Source organism: Trichosurus vulpecula, chromosome 2, assembly GCF_011100635.1.
Source record: "Trichosurus vulpecula isolate mTriVul1 chromosome 2, mTriVul1.pri, whole genome shotgun sequence".
Taxonomy (NCBI): domain Eukaryota; kingdom Metazoa; phylum Chordata; class Mammalia; order Diprotodontia; family Phalangeridae; genus Trichosurus; species Trichosurus vulpecula.
The window spans coordinates 247,626,399-247,646,231 of record NC_050574.1 but is presented as its reverse complement, the minus strand read 5'-3'; the positions used below and the strand labels follow the sequence as shown (position 1 = coordinate 247,646,231).

At 33.9% G+C, this 19,833-nt stretch overlaps 1 protein-coding gene across 1 annotated transcript in view; it reads right to left on the bottom strand.

The window, feature by feature from the left end:
• Positions 1 to 236: 236 nt before the first annotated feature.
• Positions 237 to 19,833, bottom strand: part of GULP1 (GULP PTB domain containing engulfment adaptor 1) — a 149,614-nt gene continuing 130,017 nt past the window's right edge. The window contains exons 9-10 of the mRNA XM_036742634.1: positions 17,199 to 17,293; positions 237 to 2,540 (exon numbers count right to left, since the gene is read on the bottom strand). Of these exons, the coding sequence (XP_036598529.1) occupies positions 2,469 to 2,540; positions 17,199 to 17,293 (167 nt within the window). The 3' untranslated portion in view covers positions 237 to 2,468. The remainder of the gene's footprint in view (positions 2,541 to 17,198; positions 17,294 to 19,833) is intronic.

Sequence of the window (19,833 nt, the reverse complement as noted above, 5' to 3'; positions counted from 1 at the left end):
AAGTCTCCTTGTTTTCTGGAATTTTTTTTTATCATTTTCACAACTAAAAGACATTTTAGCAATTTGAATGACTGAAACCTGTCTATACTGCAAGAATTAAAGGAGCTTTGAGAAAACTGGACAGATTATTAAGTAAATACTATTCTTTTTTGGTATATTTCATACCAAGAAAATCATCAAGAAACTATAGTAACATTCAATGAATGAATTTTACAACAGAATTTACTTAAAAACATTTATTTCCAGCAAAATCAAACATACCATTGAGATTACAAAGATATACAGTTTTCAACCAAATCTTTCATTAAAAATGCACTGCTAAATTAAGCATTTTTGAACTGAATGACCAGTCATGTATTATTAATCATGCCATTTCCATACCTGATTACCATTAAAAAATCAGTAAAGAAAAAGTTCTTTAAGTGTGCAAATATCATCTTAGTACTGTATTGTGTTACCATTGATAGTAAATGGCCACTAAATATATGCCTATTACATAAAGCTTTTTAAAGTACAATAAAAATACAAATTCTATCTGTTAAAAAAGCCATTGAGATATGGCTACTAAACATCCTCATTATACAAATTCCAAAATACTATATGACAAACAAAATTATAAAGACTTCTTTTTATGAAACATATACTACTCTGGAATTAGTGATACACGTGAACATAAAACAGAAAAGAGGAAGACTCATATACACCTTCAAACATTAAAAAAAAAAACTCAAAGAAATGTGATGTTGCATGAACATCCCAGGTTTAATTCAACCTAGGATACAAAACAAAAGCAAATGTTCATGAATCAAAAAGAAAGCCTCTTTTTTTAGGGAGAGGACTTCCACCACCACCACCCCCATCTATTTCAAAATCATCAAATCTTTATTTTTTGAGTACAGTGGTATTAGGGGAAACCTAATAAGATTTACTTTTAGGGTATTACTTTATTATAGTTACTATACATTTTAAGCATGTGTAATTCTGCATAATAAAGATATTTTCAGTGAACAAGTTCATAAGTGAATCATGAATGAAATTAAATAAAATCTTTATTGCTCATGTTAATGATTAATGGAATACAAGTAGTCAAGTCAGTTATACTCTGACCCTAGCAGAAACTTAATTTATATGACTATACATAATGATTTGTACTTTAGGAAAATTAAGTTAAAGTGAAATTTGGTCACCTCATATCACTAACGATGATTACTTACTCATACAGAATGGTTGTCATAGATGCTAAAATACCAATACTAACTGTGGCTTCTCAACTTTAAGCATCTGAGATTCAGTTCAATTCAACAAATACTTATAAAAATGCCTATGACACGCAAGGCACTGTGCTAGGCACCGAATGTGTCAAGGGAAAATATTCCAGTAAGAGACAGACTACTTCGGTGGAAAGAAATGCTTTGTAAATTAAATACTGGTACAATGTGTTGTAGGCATATGCAGAATCTATGTTCAAATATATTTTCTCTGTATTATCAAATTAGAAAGGTATACATCCTTTGTTATATAATTGCTCTCGTTCAAAATAAGATGGTATTTAAAAGTGATTTTTCTATATTTTCTTAGATGTTGATTGAAATCGTAATTTTAAGATGAAAAAGAAACACAGTACACAAATGAATATAATAATTTGAGTTACCTGGCACCTATGTTTGCTACTACATATTCTAGGTACATTCAATTTTATTAACCTTTTAACTTCTATTCACTAATCATTTCACCAGTCTGAAAGTTAGTGACCCGAGGTCATTATTTTCAAAGTGTAAAACTCTCCAGTGATATGAAAAGCAACTAATGACATACAAGGCTCGTGATTTAGGAAAATTTCATAGGTTTAATAGGTAAAATAATTGGTTATAACTACACGACGCCATCAAAGCCAACTGAAAATCCAAACCACTTCTTTTGGGCTCTCATACCATCAAATAATCATTTTGCTGCCTCCCACTGAATTGGCTAGCATATGTATCATTTAGACACAGTCAGAGATGGATTTTTCAAGTGCCTAGATTAGTCCTGAGTTTTCAGTTAGACACTTTTTTCTTTTTCTTCAAACTACTAGGAAAAAAAAATTACTAAGTTACAGCTGAGTAGAATTCAATAATATCCTAATGGACTGAAAAGAAAAAGGTAATGTAGCTTCCAAAAGTACTAACTTATAACCCAGAAAGAGAAGAAGAATTAGGAGACTCTTCTTTAGTAATATAAATTTATCTCCAACAGAAGCAGAAAGAAACAAGGGTGTAACTTAATGAACAGCTCACATGCAGATGTGGCTTTTTACAATTTTACAGGTCAACACTGAGTCTGTGTTGGTCTCACTGAAGCATATATCACAGAAGTTAACATGTCTAAAAACAAAAATTTTTGGCACATGGATAATACTTGTATTACACATTATAATAACAATAATAAAAAAAATGTCATACAAGAGTCAGGATCCCTTGTTCTTGACATCAGCACCTACTATCTAATGGATCGAGACAAAATACCGTGCCTTCAAGAGTTAGTCCCATTTTGAACCCCTCCTGTAAAACAGAATTTCACCATTAAAGTAGGAAATGCCCTTAGGAAAACTTGGTATAAAAGAGAAGTTAACATGTGAAATACAAAAAAAAATTTGCAGGCAAAGTATTACTATATTTGCAACAAATGTTGGATTCTGTTATTTTTATTTATGCTTTGGGTCTTTGGGAGTTTGGTCATGCTTTTAATTGAAAAAATATATACACATTCTCATTTGTGTTTGTATGTTGAAAATAACTATGCAGTTAACATACATGTTAGATTAAACAAATACAAACCTTGAAGCACATGGCTTTTAGTACTCTCTACCGAGTATCCCAAAAGTCTTAGTTCGGTTTTAAATTGTAATAGCTTAAATTGTTCAGTTTTAAGCTCTAATACATAAAACTAAACAAAGACTTTTGGGACACTCTGTAGACTGGACAAAGTTATTTCATTTATTTATTTATTTATTTATTTAAAGACTATACCATCATGCCTTTCATCGTGGCCCTCCCCTGTCCAAGAACCTAATTCCTATTACCTACTGCTTCTAATCCGTGAGATTTTACCTGGCTTTCAAGACCAAAGCTACTCTAAAATAACATCCTTGAGGGCAGGAACTATTTTTCTTTTAATATATGTTTTTGTATCCCTAGCCCACTTTAAGGAATGTTTATTTAATGGTATTGAATGTCTTTGTATGCAGATAATCTTCAAGGCCATGAAAGATGCAGAATGATGCTAGTAGGGAGAGGAGTGGATTAGTATTTCTTCTTTTCTTTTATGTTTCTAACGCCATTGTCCAGGGTATAAAATTATGTGCCCTTCCTAAGAGCTGCCTAGTTGTAGCTTCCTTTCCAATGGACTTTCTCAAGGTTTCTCAGTTGGGCTTTTCTAAACCAGAAGGCAATCTTCTTCTTCAGGTTTAAAGTTACTATTGCCACAGACTGCCTTCCCCAGACTAAGATGCCCCTTTCTTACTCCAGTTGCTGTTTGTCTTTCGTTTCATTTCTTTTCATTTCATTCTTAAGGAGGCAGTTGCCATTACTTATCTGGAATACAACTATATCTTGCTTCAGATCTGTTCTGGTGCCCATACAACTTTCCCTTTGTACATGTAGAAGTCACAGATGTCAAGAGTTCATGGGCAGTAGCAACAGGCAAAGTATTCCCTGGAACTCCCAGTACTATACTTCTCCTTGTTTCCAGAAAAATTTTGCTAAACCTTTAACCTTTCCTAGTGTTAACACTTCTTTCCCATCTCTGCATATGTATAAGCCTATGTTCAATGCCCTAAAAAGAAGAAAACGATAAAGTCAAGACCTTCATTTGTCAGAGTGGTGGGTACAGATTTGGGAATAGTTTGTGTATAGTGTCAAAGTAGTCTGTGGACTACTCTATTGTCAATGGTAGGAGAGCCTGCAAAGATCCTTGGCCCAGCTCCATAATATATAAGGTTCACACAATGAAGAAATCTTACATGATATCACTGGGGCTTTCCATGTAATGAGTTAGAAGAATTATTCCTGTAAGGAATGTTCTAAAGGTTATTTTTTGATAAGTAGCGTGATCCTTTGCTTTTGATTGTTTTTTGTGCCCCCTAGTAACTTAATAGCATCATGAAATATTAGATTTGGAAGAGATCTTAGAGATTATCTAGTTAAACATTCTTGATTCTTTATATGAAAGAACTAAAGACCTAAAGGGTTTAAGTGATTTCAGACAGGTCACTCAACTAATTAATGACAGAGCCAGGCCTAGATCTGAGGCCTCCCAATTCTTAGGTCAGAGTCTTTTCTACAATCATACCATTATACTATGGTCTCTCAATTTTAGCTATATACTATTTATTTTAACTTTAATCCATTTGGCATCCAGTGTTTTCCTACAACTCATCTCTATTTAATTTAGTAATTTAAATTTCCTTAAAATATTATGAACTGCTAAGTAGGATGTATCAACTTAAAACAGAAATGATTAAGGTGGGGTCTTTATATCTCTCCTCTTATTAAAAAAAAGTGTAATGGGAAAATTGTCTACTTAGGGTAGTTCGGTACTAAAAAAGCTTTTCCATTAACAGTTCAACAAAAACAGCAAAAAGTAGCTTGGTAAAATAACTTCATTATTTCCAGTATTAAAGATTATTATTTAGAGAATGGTTTTGGTCAATTTCCAAGTTTACATCTATACTATAAAAACTGAATATAATCTAGACAAGGAACAGCACTGGAGCTACCCTTACCCAATAACATCTGAGAGATCCCTGGGAAAGTTGGACACCCAAATCCTTTTCCCCTCAAGAGATTTTCCTTTCCAGCTGGAAATTTTAGGAGGTTTATTTACATAGTAAATACACCAGTAAGAGAGAATATAATGAAACATTTCAATGAGTATGTCTAAAAGTATTACAAAGCATGGAATCCAGCCAGATTACTAAAACATCCTATCACCATAGGATCCTATCTAAGGAAGGGACCTAAGAGGTCATCTACTCCAAACTTCTAATTTTACATATGAGAAAACTAAAGCTTTGGGAGGTTAAATGTTTTCATCAAGGTCACACAGGTAATAAGTAGCAAAACTACCTAAATCTTCTGACTCCAAATTCAGCACCCTTTACACTTTGCTACTAAAAAGGATGACTTCTTTAGATTAAATTACATTCTAGAAATGCTTATGAATAACAATATCTTTGGATATTTTAGCTGATATAATGCCTGTTATCTTCAATGTGAGGTCAGATGATCCCTCCCAAGAAATGGCCTTACATGAAAATCTGTTAGAGTTAAAATGCCGTATCATGAATCATATTATACATTTAAAGCATTTTCCCAGGTATTTTTTCACTGAAGAAAAACTATACTATAAAAAACCTAGTCTGCTTCTCTGACTTTATCCAGTTTCGTGCCTTCTATAATCTGTATTTAGGGCTGCCCAGTCTTGTCTTCATTTCCCCAAATTACTTTCATGCTTGATTAGACCACTGGAGTGGCTCTTATTATAATTCCAGCAGAAAAGGTATCTTCAAGACTAGCAAAATAGCTTTAAAGCTCTGCAAATAATAAATTATATTGTCTGAAAGTTCTGAAGGGCACTCGCTATTCATTATATCTATAATACCAAGACAATGTAGTACTATTGTTATTATAAAGATAATTCAAAGGTCCTTGTCCATTCAGGATACAATTCCTTCTCCTTGGTATCTAGAAGAGTGTCCTCACTATCAAGGTTCAAAAAACACTTGCTACCTTATGAAAAGTAATATTCTACCTTGTATTGGGCCTGAATATGTGCATATTTCACAAATATATACCTAATACTTAGAAAATATGGCACTTAAAACTGAAGACATAAAAATGCATCATTATTTTAGTACTTTTATAAAAATTAACATTTTTAAAGAGAATATGTCAAACATCAAATTAGCTATTGGTAATGTAGAAAGATGCTATGTTTTTGTCTCAGTTATTCTTGGAATGCTTCATGTTCCTTTTCTAGCCATCATAAGTTAAGATAGATCATCTTGAATTAACCCAAGGGGAAAAACTTTTATTACTATAGTTGACCTAAAAATAGTAATCATCAAAATCCTGGTGCTGGCACTAGGAAAATGATTTAGAATGAAAATAAGTTTGAAAAGGAATGCTTTGAACACTATTTTACACGTGGCCATATGTTTACTTTGGGGTTAAATTGTGCCCTTATCAAAAAATAAGTTATTATAAAACCCACTGGCTTTCTTTCCTCTAAACTAAACCTAAGAGACAGCCACAGTGGAGACAGATTGCCTAATATATATTGGCTATCCCATGTCCAACTTGCCATACAAAGAGATTTTTTTGATGTAACACAATAATATCATGCCTAAAAATTTGATTCTTCCAACTTTGGTAAAATCAGACTAGGTATACAAAATGTAAGGGGAAAGAGGGGTTAAAAATCATCCCCTCCCATTTAATCCTGATACATTTATCAGGGGAGAATTCACCTTAATCATTCACTGGGTATGAAGGATACCTTTGCAGGTATGACGGGAATTCAGTTTGAACTGGCTAAGGGACTTGGTCACTCCCACTGGGGCCTTTATAAAACTATTAAGGAAGTTGAGAGCAAGAGAATAAAGTGTCTGGCAACAGAGAGAAGAGAAACCTACTTCTGAGAAGGATTCACTTGGGAGGAGGGAATGTTTCAGCTTTTGTTTACATCTCCTAACTCTCTCTTGGACTCCTTTAGCTGGGAAAGTACTTCATGAACTTTGGATGATTGTAGAATTTAGGTTTCTCCCACTGGTGTTCTCATCTTAATGGTGTTTTCAGAGCACATGGTACAGTGTCTGCCTCTGTACTTGGAGCCATGATAAGGAAGGACAGTTTCAAAACTACACAAGGGGCCAAGTAAATAAACTATTGTAAATAAACTATTATCATACCTAAAGGGAAATTCTTGAGTACCCACAAAGGGAAGAAAAGACTTAACAGAAAACAGGAGTTATGAGTTACCCCTTTTCACCATGTGCTTCCTAATTTTAAGCCCAATATTTTTTTTAAACTCTATATGTAATTTCAGGAAAGCATATCACACACTTGTGGGGAAGAATGCTTTGTACCAACTGTTCTTACTATACTACCTTAGAGAAAATTCCTTTCTAGAGGTTAATTAAGTCTGGCTAAATAATTGTTTTTAATTGATACTTATCTCATGGTAGGAAGCACACCAGTGGGGGCTCATGAGCCAAAGCATTAGAAGATACAACCAACCCATCAGGACTACACTAGAATTAATAGTTAGCTGAGCTCTGAGGACCTGACTCTTCAGTAAGAGCAGGAGTTGGGATAATAGCTTCAAAACATGTAAGATGCTTGATAGGCAAATGACTCTGAGATAGGATTTTGTGGTATAAACCACCGCAGATACTTATGGATCAGAGATAGAAAAAGTTCACTGAATGAGAGTAGGAATCAACTTTAATAAAGATTCAGGCCTATCACTGAAATGTCTAGCTTAAAACGTAGCACACAAACTAAATTTTTCAATTTATTTACTAACACAATGTTTCCAGCAAAGGACATACTCATATAAACAACTGCTCTCAAGGAGTTTTCACAGATTACAAAACTTTCCATTCTTTTTACCAAAGCCAATGTTTTACAACTGAAATTTATTTTAAAAAAGTTTTACCTCTGTTTACACAAAATAATTTAATTTTATCACTCTGGGATTTGTGAGATTTATTTTGTGGATAATGTACCTTTTTTAAAAGTTAATTTCCTTTTGTTATTCTGAGAAAATTATCTAACAAATAAACACTGCTATCCTTATTTACAGAAACTAATATATTGTATAATGAAACACTGACTTATTTTAGCAAAAGTATACATGAATGTTCATATAAGGATTTGTGATCAAACATTTTTGCCTAGATGTTTTTTTTGATATGATTATTTCTCTTCCCCCCTTTTTATATAATCATAATATGCTGGCTTCAAAGCATATTTTCTAAATTCTTTAGAATTCTATAGTACCATTATAATAAGAATTTCCAATATCATAATAAAAGACATGCATGCTGGTTTTATATAGATAAATCAACCACTAACAGTAACATAATTGTATTATAGATAACAATAGCAAGGGCTTTGTTACTTATCAATAGTTACACTATTAATGCAGATTCTTACTAGTTGCTAACTAGTGAAAATATAATTACTGGGACAAAGTTAAATAAATATGTTGATGAAATCATTATTTTATTTTGCCATAATGGATGGGCTGGTCTACTGTCCATCTAATGAACAACTCTGAATGAGATCCTTTAATATTCTGATACTGTCTCTGTGGGTAGTTTTCCCACACTACTATTGCATGCTGCCCCAAGTGAATCCTTTTCCCAAACCCGCTTTCAAGTGTTATCTTCCTCTATTAGCACAAAGAAACTGCCCATTACTGGCACAAAGTAAGTGCCTAACAGATGCTATATTTATCTATCTATCTTTATCTCTTAACTGACCCAGACTACAGCACTTCTTCAACTTAACAGATGATTTTTGAGAGCTTTGTGGCTCAAAATTTCATCATCCTGTGGCCAGTGGTGTGATGAACCTCTTGGAACTTAGTAAGGTTGGTCTTCTTATCACACCCAATTCATAGTTACATGACAGGACAGAAACCTAAGTATTTTCATCAGTGTCTGGAACTTAAATGCTTGTGATTTATTGATATTTTTTTTAAAAAGGAGACTAATTAAGCATGTCAGAAAAAATAACCTTTAGAGGCTGCATGGTGAATCAAAACAAACACAGACAAAAAAACCTACGGACTAGAAGTGAGAACTGAGTTCAAGAACTCCCTGTATGGCTTTAGGAAAGTCATGTAATCTTTCTAAACCTGTTTCCTTATCTGTAAAACTGGAATAAAATACCAGCCCTGCTAATTGCCAGAGTTGTTAGGAGTAGCAAAAGAGAAAACATATGCAAAAATACTTTATAAGCTGTACAGCATTATGAAGTATTTATATTTTTAAGCAATGAAGTGAAAAAGGATTCACACATTGGGAGTAGTGGAACTTACAATGAATCTGACAATTAAATTATTCTTTGTCTATTAAATTTATTTGTATGTAAAATTCCCTTTACATTTTAAAAAATGTGAATGGCATTCAAAGGCTTCAAGGTACATCCAGTAAATGGTGCTACTGGCTCAACTCTGAGGATTAAATTATGGACTGAGTATATCCAATCAGGATTCCAGGAGACCAATAATGAAATACAGTAACCACTCCCTGGCAGAGAGGTGATGGACTTAGGATGCACAATATTTTTGGACACGAGCAATGTGTGAATTTGTTTTGCTTGACTATGCATATTTGTTATGAGTATTTTATTTTCCTTTTTTACAAGAAAGAGAGGTAGGAGAGAAAAATAGATTTTTGTTAATCTATAAGAATTAAATTTAAAAAAAAAGATTGGGTAGGATACAGGATTTGGCATTGTGCTGAGTTACCTCAAGCCTACAAATTGTGTTTTACTTTTGAATTCTAAAGAAGAAATTTCTGTGGCAGAAAAAGGTTAGAGAAAGAAAAGGACTAGAACTGAAAAAGGAGAAGGAAACTGTGAGGATGATTTGGATAGTATCTAAATTATGAAGAAGGCCAGAGAGTGAACTTGATAAGGATAAATTTAAGGAGAATTTAAGCAAAAGTTGAGAGCTAATAGCAACTTGAAGAAGATGAAGGAAAAATACAATCTAAAGGAGATTTAAGTCACAAGGAAAAAAATTAAGAATAAAAACTAAAGAGAAGTAAGTAGACTCAAGAGTAGCTGGTAAGGCTAGGAAGCTAAAAAAGTTAGGAAAATACTGGTAAAAGGTTAGAAAGGGGAAAAAAAAGGAAACCAGGAATGGTCATCAAATCGTTAATCATTTAGGAAGAAGTAATTAAGAATAAGGCATAATCACCAACAAGCAATTTCAAAGGCAAGAACTAAGGATCTCACTTCCAGCAGTTAGAGAGAGCAGGGGAAATTTATAGTGCCCTGTGCAGCTGGCCAAGTTACTTTGGTCTGTGCTTATAGTGCACCTTGGTCTCCCTCCAAGAAGAGAAGGGCAACAGACTCAGGGCAATGCTTTTTCTATACCCCAAAATACTTGGGACAATGAAAAGTTCTTTAAAAAATATGAAGTGGGGCTTCAATATGAAAAGGAAAATAGGATGTAAAGGAGAAAGGAGTACTGACTTGTATTAAGAGGATGGAGAGTCACAGAGTAGCTGGAAAGGAAGAAAGGAAGAATGACCTTCATCTACTACTGGACCTAAAAAAAACAAATAAACTTAAGGAACTTTTAGAAGAAGGAGAGAGTTGGATACTCCAGAGGAAAAATCTGCTTGGCCTCCAAGGAATGATAAAGTAGATCTATAGGTGTTGTTAGGTAAGAAGTCATTGTTATTTAGTAAGGGTAATAGCAAAAAGATAAAATGGTTATTTGTCACTCCCTACTGAGGAATATTATTGACCTAATAACATCACAGGGTGATATTGTCATCCTTGAACCATTTATAGAAAAGCACTTTTGAAAAATAGGTGACTAAAACCCATATCTTATGATTTATATGGGCATACATGACACTGCCAGAAGGAACCTAGGCAACACTGTCAGCATTAACTTGAGAAAGAAACTGAAGAACAAGGAGGCACAGGTGGTGTTTTTGTCTTTATTGCCCATCAAAGGCAAAAGCTGAAGAAAAGAAGACAAATTTGGGTAGTAAATAGTTTCTTTAAACTATATTATCTGACTTGGGTTTTTGGATCACAGCTTAAAATATAAATCTAAATGGCTCTTAGCCACGAATAGAGTACATCCCACATAATCTGATAAGAATGCATTTGCCCAAAGTCTTACAAATGTAATCAGTAATTCTTTAAACTGAACAAGGAAGAGGGAAAGAGAAAATTGCCTTTGTATACCTACCACACAAGATACCATAGATATTAGGTATGAAGTATCAAGATGAACAGCCACTGAGAGCTTTAGTGCACAGAAGAAGAAAATGCATAAAAAGAGTCATTAATAAAACCCAAGGTCTCAAGGCTTCATTCAGAAATGGGGAAAAAATATATGTAAATAGAGTGCCTAATGCAGAAACAAATTTGGCCTTATACGTCTAACTGAGACTTGGTGGGATGATACTCATGACTGGAATACATCTTTGAATCAGGACATTTTATTCAAAACAAGGTAGGTAAAGAGTTGTGGGGTTATATCATATATTAATAGGCTTATGACCAGAACCCCAAGGAAGGAAGCACAGCAGAAAGAGCAACTGGAGGAAGAAATAGAAGTTTTTTTTTCCTTAGATCTAGTTCATCTATAGATTATCAGAACAGAACAAAGAAAAAGATGTGAAATTCATGAAAGAGATCATAGGTCTGGCAAGATATAGAGATGCTAGAAGAGTTAAATTATCTAGACATTAATTGGAACTTTGTTTCTTTCAAAAGAAGAACTAATCATTTCTTGATGTGACATTGACAAATTCACCCTTCAAAAGTTACTACAGTAACCAGCAAGGGAAAACTGCGTTGGATCTAAATCTCACCAATGACGAAAAAATTGTTGCTAGAGTGGAAATACTGAGAATCTTGGAAGGAAGTGGCCACTACCTCAGGGTTTATAAGAAAAGAGAAGAAAGCTGCAAATGGTCTGAAATACATCCTATATTTTGGGGAAGCAGATTTCAAAGGTTTTATAGCAGCTTTTTAAAACATTTTTTGTGTCATGGCAACCTGGTAAAGCCTATGAACCTCTTCTTAGAATGGTGTTTCATGCCTATATTCAAAGCTGAGGGAAGGGAAATGAATAAGCATTTACGAAGCACCTACTTTGTGCCTGGCATTTTGCTAAATGCTGTACAAATACTGTCTAATTTGATCCTTTCAACAGTCCTGTGAGGAAGATGCTATCATTATCACCATCTTACAACGGAGGAAACTGAGGCAAGCATCACTTAAATGAACTGCCTGGGGGAAAGGAAATACCAGATCTTGGTTAGAGCTTAGTGAAAATAAAGATGTATTTTCCCCATCCAATTTCACTGACCCACTGAAATCTATCGATGACCTCTTGGGGATCTGTGGACCCCAAGTTGTGAAAACCTGATATAGGAAAGATGGGTAGGATTTTAAGGGTTATGTTTTTATACGGAAAGTCAGCTGAGAAAGAATGGGGAGTTCTAAAGAATTGTATTATGAAAGCACAAAAAGAAATTATTCCAGTGAAGAGAAATAAGGAAATTGAAAAGGTCAATGTGGATGCACAAGAAACTCAATGACCAACTTGGATTTCCAGAAGAATGGTCCAGGAGACAAAAAACAAGGGCAAGCACTAGAAGACGAGTACTTCAAGAATCATATCTGGAGTATTATAGTTCAGAATGAGTTGAGAATAGGAATGAAGACCAAGGACAGCAACAACAACAAAAAAAGGAAAAGCAAAATGAATCAAAAAAAGTAGAATGATGGTTCTGAGTGTAGAGAAGACAGAAACTGCTCAATTAGTATAATCTTAAATCTGTTTTCTCTAACAAGTTTTAGGACTTTGGGGCATGAAAATATAGAATAAAAGTAGTTAACAGTGAGATGAGGAAGGATATATCTATGAATATACTTATCTGCCCTTGATCAGTTGAACTAGACTGAATGAACTACATCGTCAGGAGGCTAAAGAATTGGAAGATGTCATTACTGAGGTGACAAATGAAAGACCATCAAGAATAAGTGAAGAACCATAAGCCTGGAGAAGGATAATTACTGCCCCATTTCTCAAAAAAGGGAAGAGAAGATTATCAGAGAACAATAGGCTAATGTGTTTAACAACAATTCCTGGCAAAATTCTAGAACATATTATTAAAGAGATGGTTAATAGACATCTAGAAAAGGAAATAGGGATCAAAAATAGCCTAGTGTGGCTTCATCAAAAACAAGTCATGTGAGACTAGCCTTATACCCTTCTTTTTCAACACAGTTACTAAACTAACTTACCTAATTTTCAGCAACGAGTGTGAAAAAAAGCCTCTCATGTTGTTTGTTGTTGTTATTGTGTGGTAGGAAGTTCTTCAAATAAATGGCCTCAGGAATGAAGTCATCAAGATTAAAGGCAAGAAATCATTTTTAAAGCCTGCTAAAGTTTTCTGATGGAGTTACAGGAATGCTTAGGTACCTCTGAGGCAGAAATAGCTGTATATTGCTCATCTGATGGAAGGAACTGAGATGTTCCTACCTACTCTTGTAACCTTTGAGAATGAAATCCTGTTTTTGCTCTTTGAAAGTTTTAAAATCCAAAAGATAAATCAGTTCCAGACTAAAAGGCTTTGCTTTGAATGGAAGGACTGGGAGATGCTTAAGATGCCCGGTTGTTGACTTTCCAAACTGGGCAACTTCCAGAAACCCGCCATTCTTTTGGAATGTTGTACTAAAGCATTTACTAAAGATCATGAATTTATGAAGCACAAACCTACCTTTGCACAACTGATACAAGGCAGGTGAGCGTGCTTCCTCAATTTAATTTATTATTTCTATTGCCTATCATTATTATTGTTATTCTATTATTATATTTTTCTGATTACTGCCACAATTTGTTATTTTTTTCCTTGAGAATAAAATATTTTTATAATTACAAATGACTTACAGTTAGCCTATGCCAGATCTATGCCACCTAAGTAACTATTCTTTGTTTTTAGAGTTTCCTAGTTTTTAGTCAAATTTAAAATCGAAATGACTATACCTGACTTCAAAGACATAAGTAACCTATTTTGACAATTTATATAACATAATACCATTCTCATTTTCTGACATGAGTTTCATACTGACTCTAAATTCAAATGAATCAGCTTGTTTTCCAGACAAGCTTTGTTCCTATTCTTCTAAAAGGAAATGAAAAAGCCAGACATCTCCTTATGTTTGTAAGCATGCAGCGCTCACAAAATTTATTGTTTTGCCTTGAATTTAAACAAACAAATAAAAATTATTTGTAAGGAAAGAAAAAAGAATAATTAAAAAGTATTCACATTTGGTTAAATAAGGCCAGTAACACTAGCAGTAAAATTGTCACAAACTTTGTATTAACCAAAAGATTACTATACTTGACTGAACAGAAACCTGTGATAATAGGTTTAACTAATACAGGAGAAGAACTCAGGCAATACAATAATGGCTGAGTCATTGAATGCAAAATGCATTTTAAGTAAACACAAGCACATAGAAATAGGCTATAAAATCCAGAAACATAAATGAAACAGCAGCTGAAACATTTCAAAGTCAGTTAAAGCATGCAAATGTTAAAATTTAGGTTGGAAAAAGCTGTTGTGAAATGATTATGGAAATTATATACTAACCATCTCTGGCGCTACCCCCATGAAAGCACAAGAAGGTAAAAAAAGATAGTAACAAAGTATTAGAAGCAATCAAAATAGAGTAATGCAGCTTAGTATATGCATAAATCATTCTAATAGTTATCAAATGTTTTAAATACTCAAGTTGAAAAATACTAGTCGTATGATAGCTTTCAGAAACATAAAAAAGACAATTCAAAAGAAACTTGGAAAATAAATCTAAAGAATAAGTCTGGACTAAGGATAAGATCTTCTCTTCCTACCCATAAATGCATTGCATCTACCATTTTGTGACCAAAACATGCCTCCATTAGCATTTTCATTTTGCTCAGGCAAAATGTTGTATAGGAAATCTTTAGGTTAGAAATACAGATAGATATACCCTACCTCACACACACACCAAAAATGTATCCAGAGTTAATGCCCTTTCTTTGCCTGCCAATATTCCACTCATAAATGAGAATCAACAAGCAAGATGAATTTTAATTTTCTGGTAAATATTATTTACTTTGAATGCCTGTTTTACTTAATACATATCCTCACTAATTTCCCTATATATTTCAAGTCATGACAATAGTAACATTTGAGGTAAAGTTTTTGAAATGAAATATTTTGAAGAAATGTTCAAATTCATCTCACTGGATTGATCTCATCTTTATATTAAATGAACTTTAGAACCTTAGAAACATCAACATAAAGGGTGAGCTGAAGAATTAATGAATAATTAACTGATGCTTCTAGGCTTGTCAACTATGTTTCTTTAAATATAGATTTTAGACTTAACTTCTTTCAGTTCATAGTATAAATCAGAATCATGAAAAATGGTGATACAAGAAAAGATACTCTTTATCAAGCTGCTCTGTGGATTACTACTTTTCCTATAAAAATTTCAAGAGTTATTACGAATTATTAACAAAATACATTTTTGCTCCTTTATGGATATATTAGATATTTTACAGATTTCTTCCTGTATGTGTAGAAGCTCAATCTTCTAAATAATGTCAGTATGTAAAGTCTTAGAGATTTGTCTGAGTCTCAGAAAGGTGAAGAGACTTGCCCATGGCCATTCAGCTAGTAAAAGCCAGAGATGAGATTTCAACCCAGGTCTCCCTTACTCCAGGACCAGCACTTGAGATCTTGTCACACACTGCTTTGCTATTAGTAATTTTGAAAAAGGTCAATAAGTAGTATCAATGTCTATTATCATTAAAAAAACCCATGAATCCCTATTGAAATTCATGGGATTCTTCTCCATGTGTGTGCACATATCTACCTCTCTGTCTTTTATGTGTGTATATACATACAGGTCTCTCATGTATACATATATGTATGTATGTGTATATATCTTACACATACAAATTACTTCTGCCATCCAAAGATTAAACTACCTATATTTGTTAGAAATAATTTGTTACCAAGCCCATATTCAAAGCAATTCCCAACTGGAAATGTTGTGCTCCGTTGGCAGATCATTAGACTATTATGTTAGTAGAGGTTATCCAAAAAAACCAAAATATTCTTTAAAATCCTGTGGATTTAATGGAATATAAGATCTTCCCTGTCCATTAATAGGTCTATGTGACCACATGTGTTCCCTTTTTCCCTTGGAACAGGGGCTGTGTTCCCAGGTCTAAAGGTATACACATATTTCAACCATGACTGTTGCTGCTTTGAGCTCTGGTCCAGTTCACAGCTGTGATACATCCTGAGTCACACAGAGCCAGCTGGGGGAGGGACTTTCCTAAAAGGAGCTAGCCTAAGGGGAATCCTGCTTCCAGGGAAGCTTGCTAATTACTAAAGTAATTAGGCACTGAGTCATGACAGCTGTGATGCCTTCGAGCCTATTAGCTGAGAAAGACTCATGGGAAGAATGTTCACCTATGGTCTTTGTGATTAGGCCAAACAAAACTCCTTGTTAAGGAGCCCCCTGGCTTTGTGAACCCAGATGTTGGTGCTCCCTGTCTGGTGATTATGCATCTATTACTTTGCTTAGACAGTTGGAGCCCTGTCTATTGGATCTCTGTGCTAATTTCTCTCTGCTTGTATTTTCTCCACATTCAAGGCTGACCTTTCCCTTGAACTAGCAAATGATCTTTACCTTCTTTACTTATATATCTTGAATTAAAGTAAGATTATTAACCCATTTGAAGCTGTCTTCCCTTTAGAAAAGCAGATCAAAGAACCTGTGTTAGCAGACCATCTTGGGTGTGCTTGCTAATACAAACCTTCAAACTAAGACAGAGTGGCAGAGTAGACAAAGAGAAGAGGCTGACTCTAGGGAAGTCAATTAACTATTCGATGCTTCAGGCAACTCTTTAAGACTATAAATTTCAGAGTCGTGCCTATCCCCACTGGTAGAGAGTTTTGTCTTTATGAGTTCTCTACACCAGTTTCAAAGGTCCAGTTTAAAAAAAAGTGTGTGTGTGTGTGTGTGTGTGTGTACACATGGAGACAGGCACAGAGAAAGCAAGAGAGAATCAGAGAAAGAGAGAGAGGAAGGAAGAGACAAGCAGAGAGAGAAAAGGGCATATTTTTCCCAGTTGTAAAAGATGGAATACCCTTATCTAAAGTTTTTGCTGTGATATTTTAAGGACTAGAGATATACATCAGAACATTTATGTCCTGATTTTTAACCTAAATATTATACTAACATAATACTAGCTAATGGTGACAAAAACAGACAAACCAGGGTTGTGATTCTTTGGCTATTCACCTTAAAAAGTAGCAGGCTAGGGCTATGGATAGACAAGTGTTTACAGGCCAATACAATTTATTCTAGTAATAAATGAGTAGTCACCTGCATCTCATCTAGTTTTGATTGAATATCTGGAGGGAAGTCACCTGCTCCACAGTTAAAAGGGTCAAACGGTTCTGCTCCAAAAAGGTCTCGTTCTAGAATAAAGGAAATAAACATTTTAGTAGCATGGAAATCACAGGACTCAGGCAATGAAAGCATAGATTATTTCAATGGGAAAATTATTCACTTTGATTATTTCTGTTGCTCACATGAAATAATTATTTGGCCAATTCTCAATTTTAATTTTGTGCTATGTTGACATAGACTCCTATTAATCAAATGGTGGCCTAAGGAAACATTTAAAGAGCCCAGAAACACTTTGTTGAATATTATCATACTTTACTAAGAACATATGTTAATAGGCTATTGTTACAGATAATTTAACTCATAATTTAAAATGTGTTAAGTGAAGTTTTTAATGTTTTCTTTTTTTAATTACAAAATTGACAAACAAAAATAAACAAGAGCATTTCTCTACATTTGCAGTTCTTCACCTGGGGTCCATGAATTTAGTTTTGCCCGAGCTTGGCACAGTGCCTAGGATGTGGTAGGTTCCAAGAATAAAGTCTCCTTGTTAATTTTATTCAAATATAATTTATTTTATTACTAATCATAAATATTTTATTTTATGCATTTAAAATATTATTCTAAGATGAAATCAATAGGTTTCACCAGACTGTCAAAGGAGTCCATGACGCAACAAAGGGTAACCTACCCTATGCAAAAGGAAAACAGAAAAACAGGGACTGCATCTGAATTTCACATGCAGCTTCGGTTGTTGTTTTTTTTTTTTATTTTGCTTGGTTGTTTGTTTTTACATGCCTTTGCAATACTGGTTAACAATTTAATTCCATTATAAATGTATTATGATTATGACTTCATGTTTATAACATTTGTTCAATAAATATTCATTCATTCTGCAAAAGGAACTCTTCTACATCCTATGAAAGATACAAATATTTATGATTTCTTTGCCCCTGTCAAGCACTACAGGAGTCTTAATTCTATTCTCAGTGTCATAACAAAGTATCAAGAATTTAATACACGTTTTTTAAAAATAACAAACTTCCATTTTAGACCATTCAGTTCCCCATAAATGAGAGATAAGGGGTCATGACCTCCCACTGGGAGCCACCAATTCAGTCTCTGTGATAGCAGGCGCAGATTAAAATACAGTAGATGCAATACCATTGAAAAGAAATTTATTGCATGCTAATTCACAGATGATATTAGCTATATTTCTTAGGGACAAAAAGCTAAAAAAGTGCACAGCTGTGCCTTTACATTCTGTTGGCCAATAAAAATGTCAGTGGCCTAATTAAGAAACACAAAAATCCTTTACAGTGGATTTAGAAAGAGATCTTACAGTGCATATTTGCATGTTATTGTACAATTCCTTAGCTAAAGAGATCAAAATAGCAAACTGCACTTTAAGAAAAATACAAATAAACTTAAACCCTACTAAATTTCTCATAACTGTAGAGACTAGAAAGTTAACCAGAAAGATCTGGTTAACAAGTTTGTTGGGAAGAGGATAAAGGTTTTCAATCTTCATTAGCCATCCCAACTGTGTTAAAACTGTATCTTTTTAAAAAAAAAAAAAACTATTTTACTCTTGAGAAACAAAACAGGCATTTCCATAGCATAGTAGAATAGAAAAAAAAAGATGACGATACACAAAACTGCAAATCTATTATGTACAATTTATATTCCTTTTAAACATGTAAATTATTATGTAACTTTCTTTTTTTCTTTCCTCTCCCCCTGCCCTAGAGATGGCTATCGTTAGACACAAATACATATGTGTGTGTATAAAACTATCCTATGCATACTTCTATGTATTAGTTCTTTCTCTGAATGAAGGTAGCATCTTCCTTCATATGTCTTTTTTAGTTAATTTGAGTATTTATAATAGTCATAATGACTTAGTAACTCAAAGTTGTTCTTACAAAACAATACTGCTGTTACTGTATGCGATGTTCTCTTGGCTTTACTCATTTCACTCTTCAATATCTCATGTAAGTCCATTCATGTTCTTCTAAGATCACTGAGCTCATCATTTCTTATGGCGCAGTAGTATTCCATCATGATCAAATACTATAAATTGTTCAACCATTTCCAAATTGACAAGCACATCTGTGACTTCCAGTTCTTTGCCACCACAAAGAGAGCTGCTATAAATGTTTTAGAACATCTACGTTCTTTTCCTTTTCCCCTAATCATCTTGAGAAACAGACCTAGCTGTGGTATTGCCAGCTAGAAGGGTATAAGCAGTTTAATTAACAACTCTTAGGGCATAATTCCAGAATGCTCTCCAAACTGTATCTTATTCTGGTCCCCTAATCCCACCTTCTAGGAAGTACAGTAACTTTATAAGCTAGTATAAAGTGACAATAGCAGGAAATATCATTGCAAAGGGGAACCTAGATATATTAAACCATCTCAAAGATCAAAGGAGTGCAATTTACAAATAATATCATGTAGTAACCAAAAATCACATTCTGGTAACATGTGCTGAATCAGCGGAAGCTATCTAGGTGCTGTTGTCAGTGCCTTTTGGTTCCTACAATATATAAATCCCAGACAAATTCCAGACCTCCACAGTAAAGACCTGCAGATCACCAAATGTTGCTGA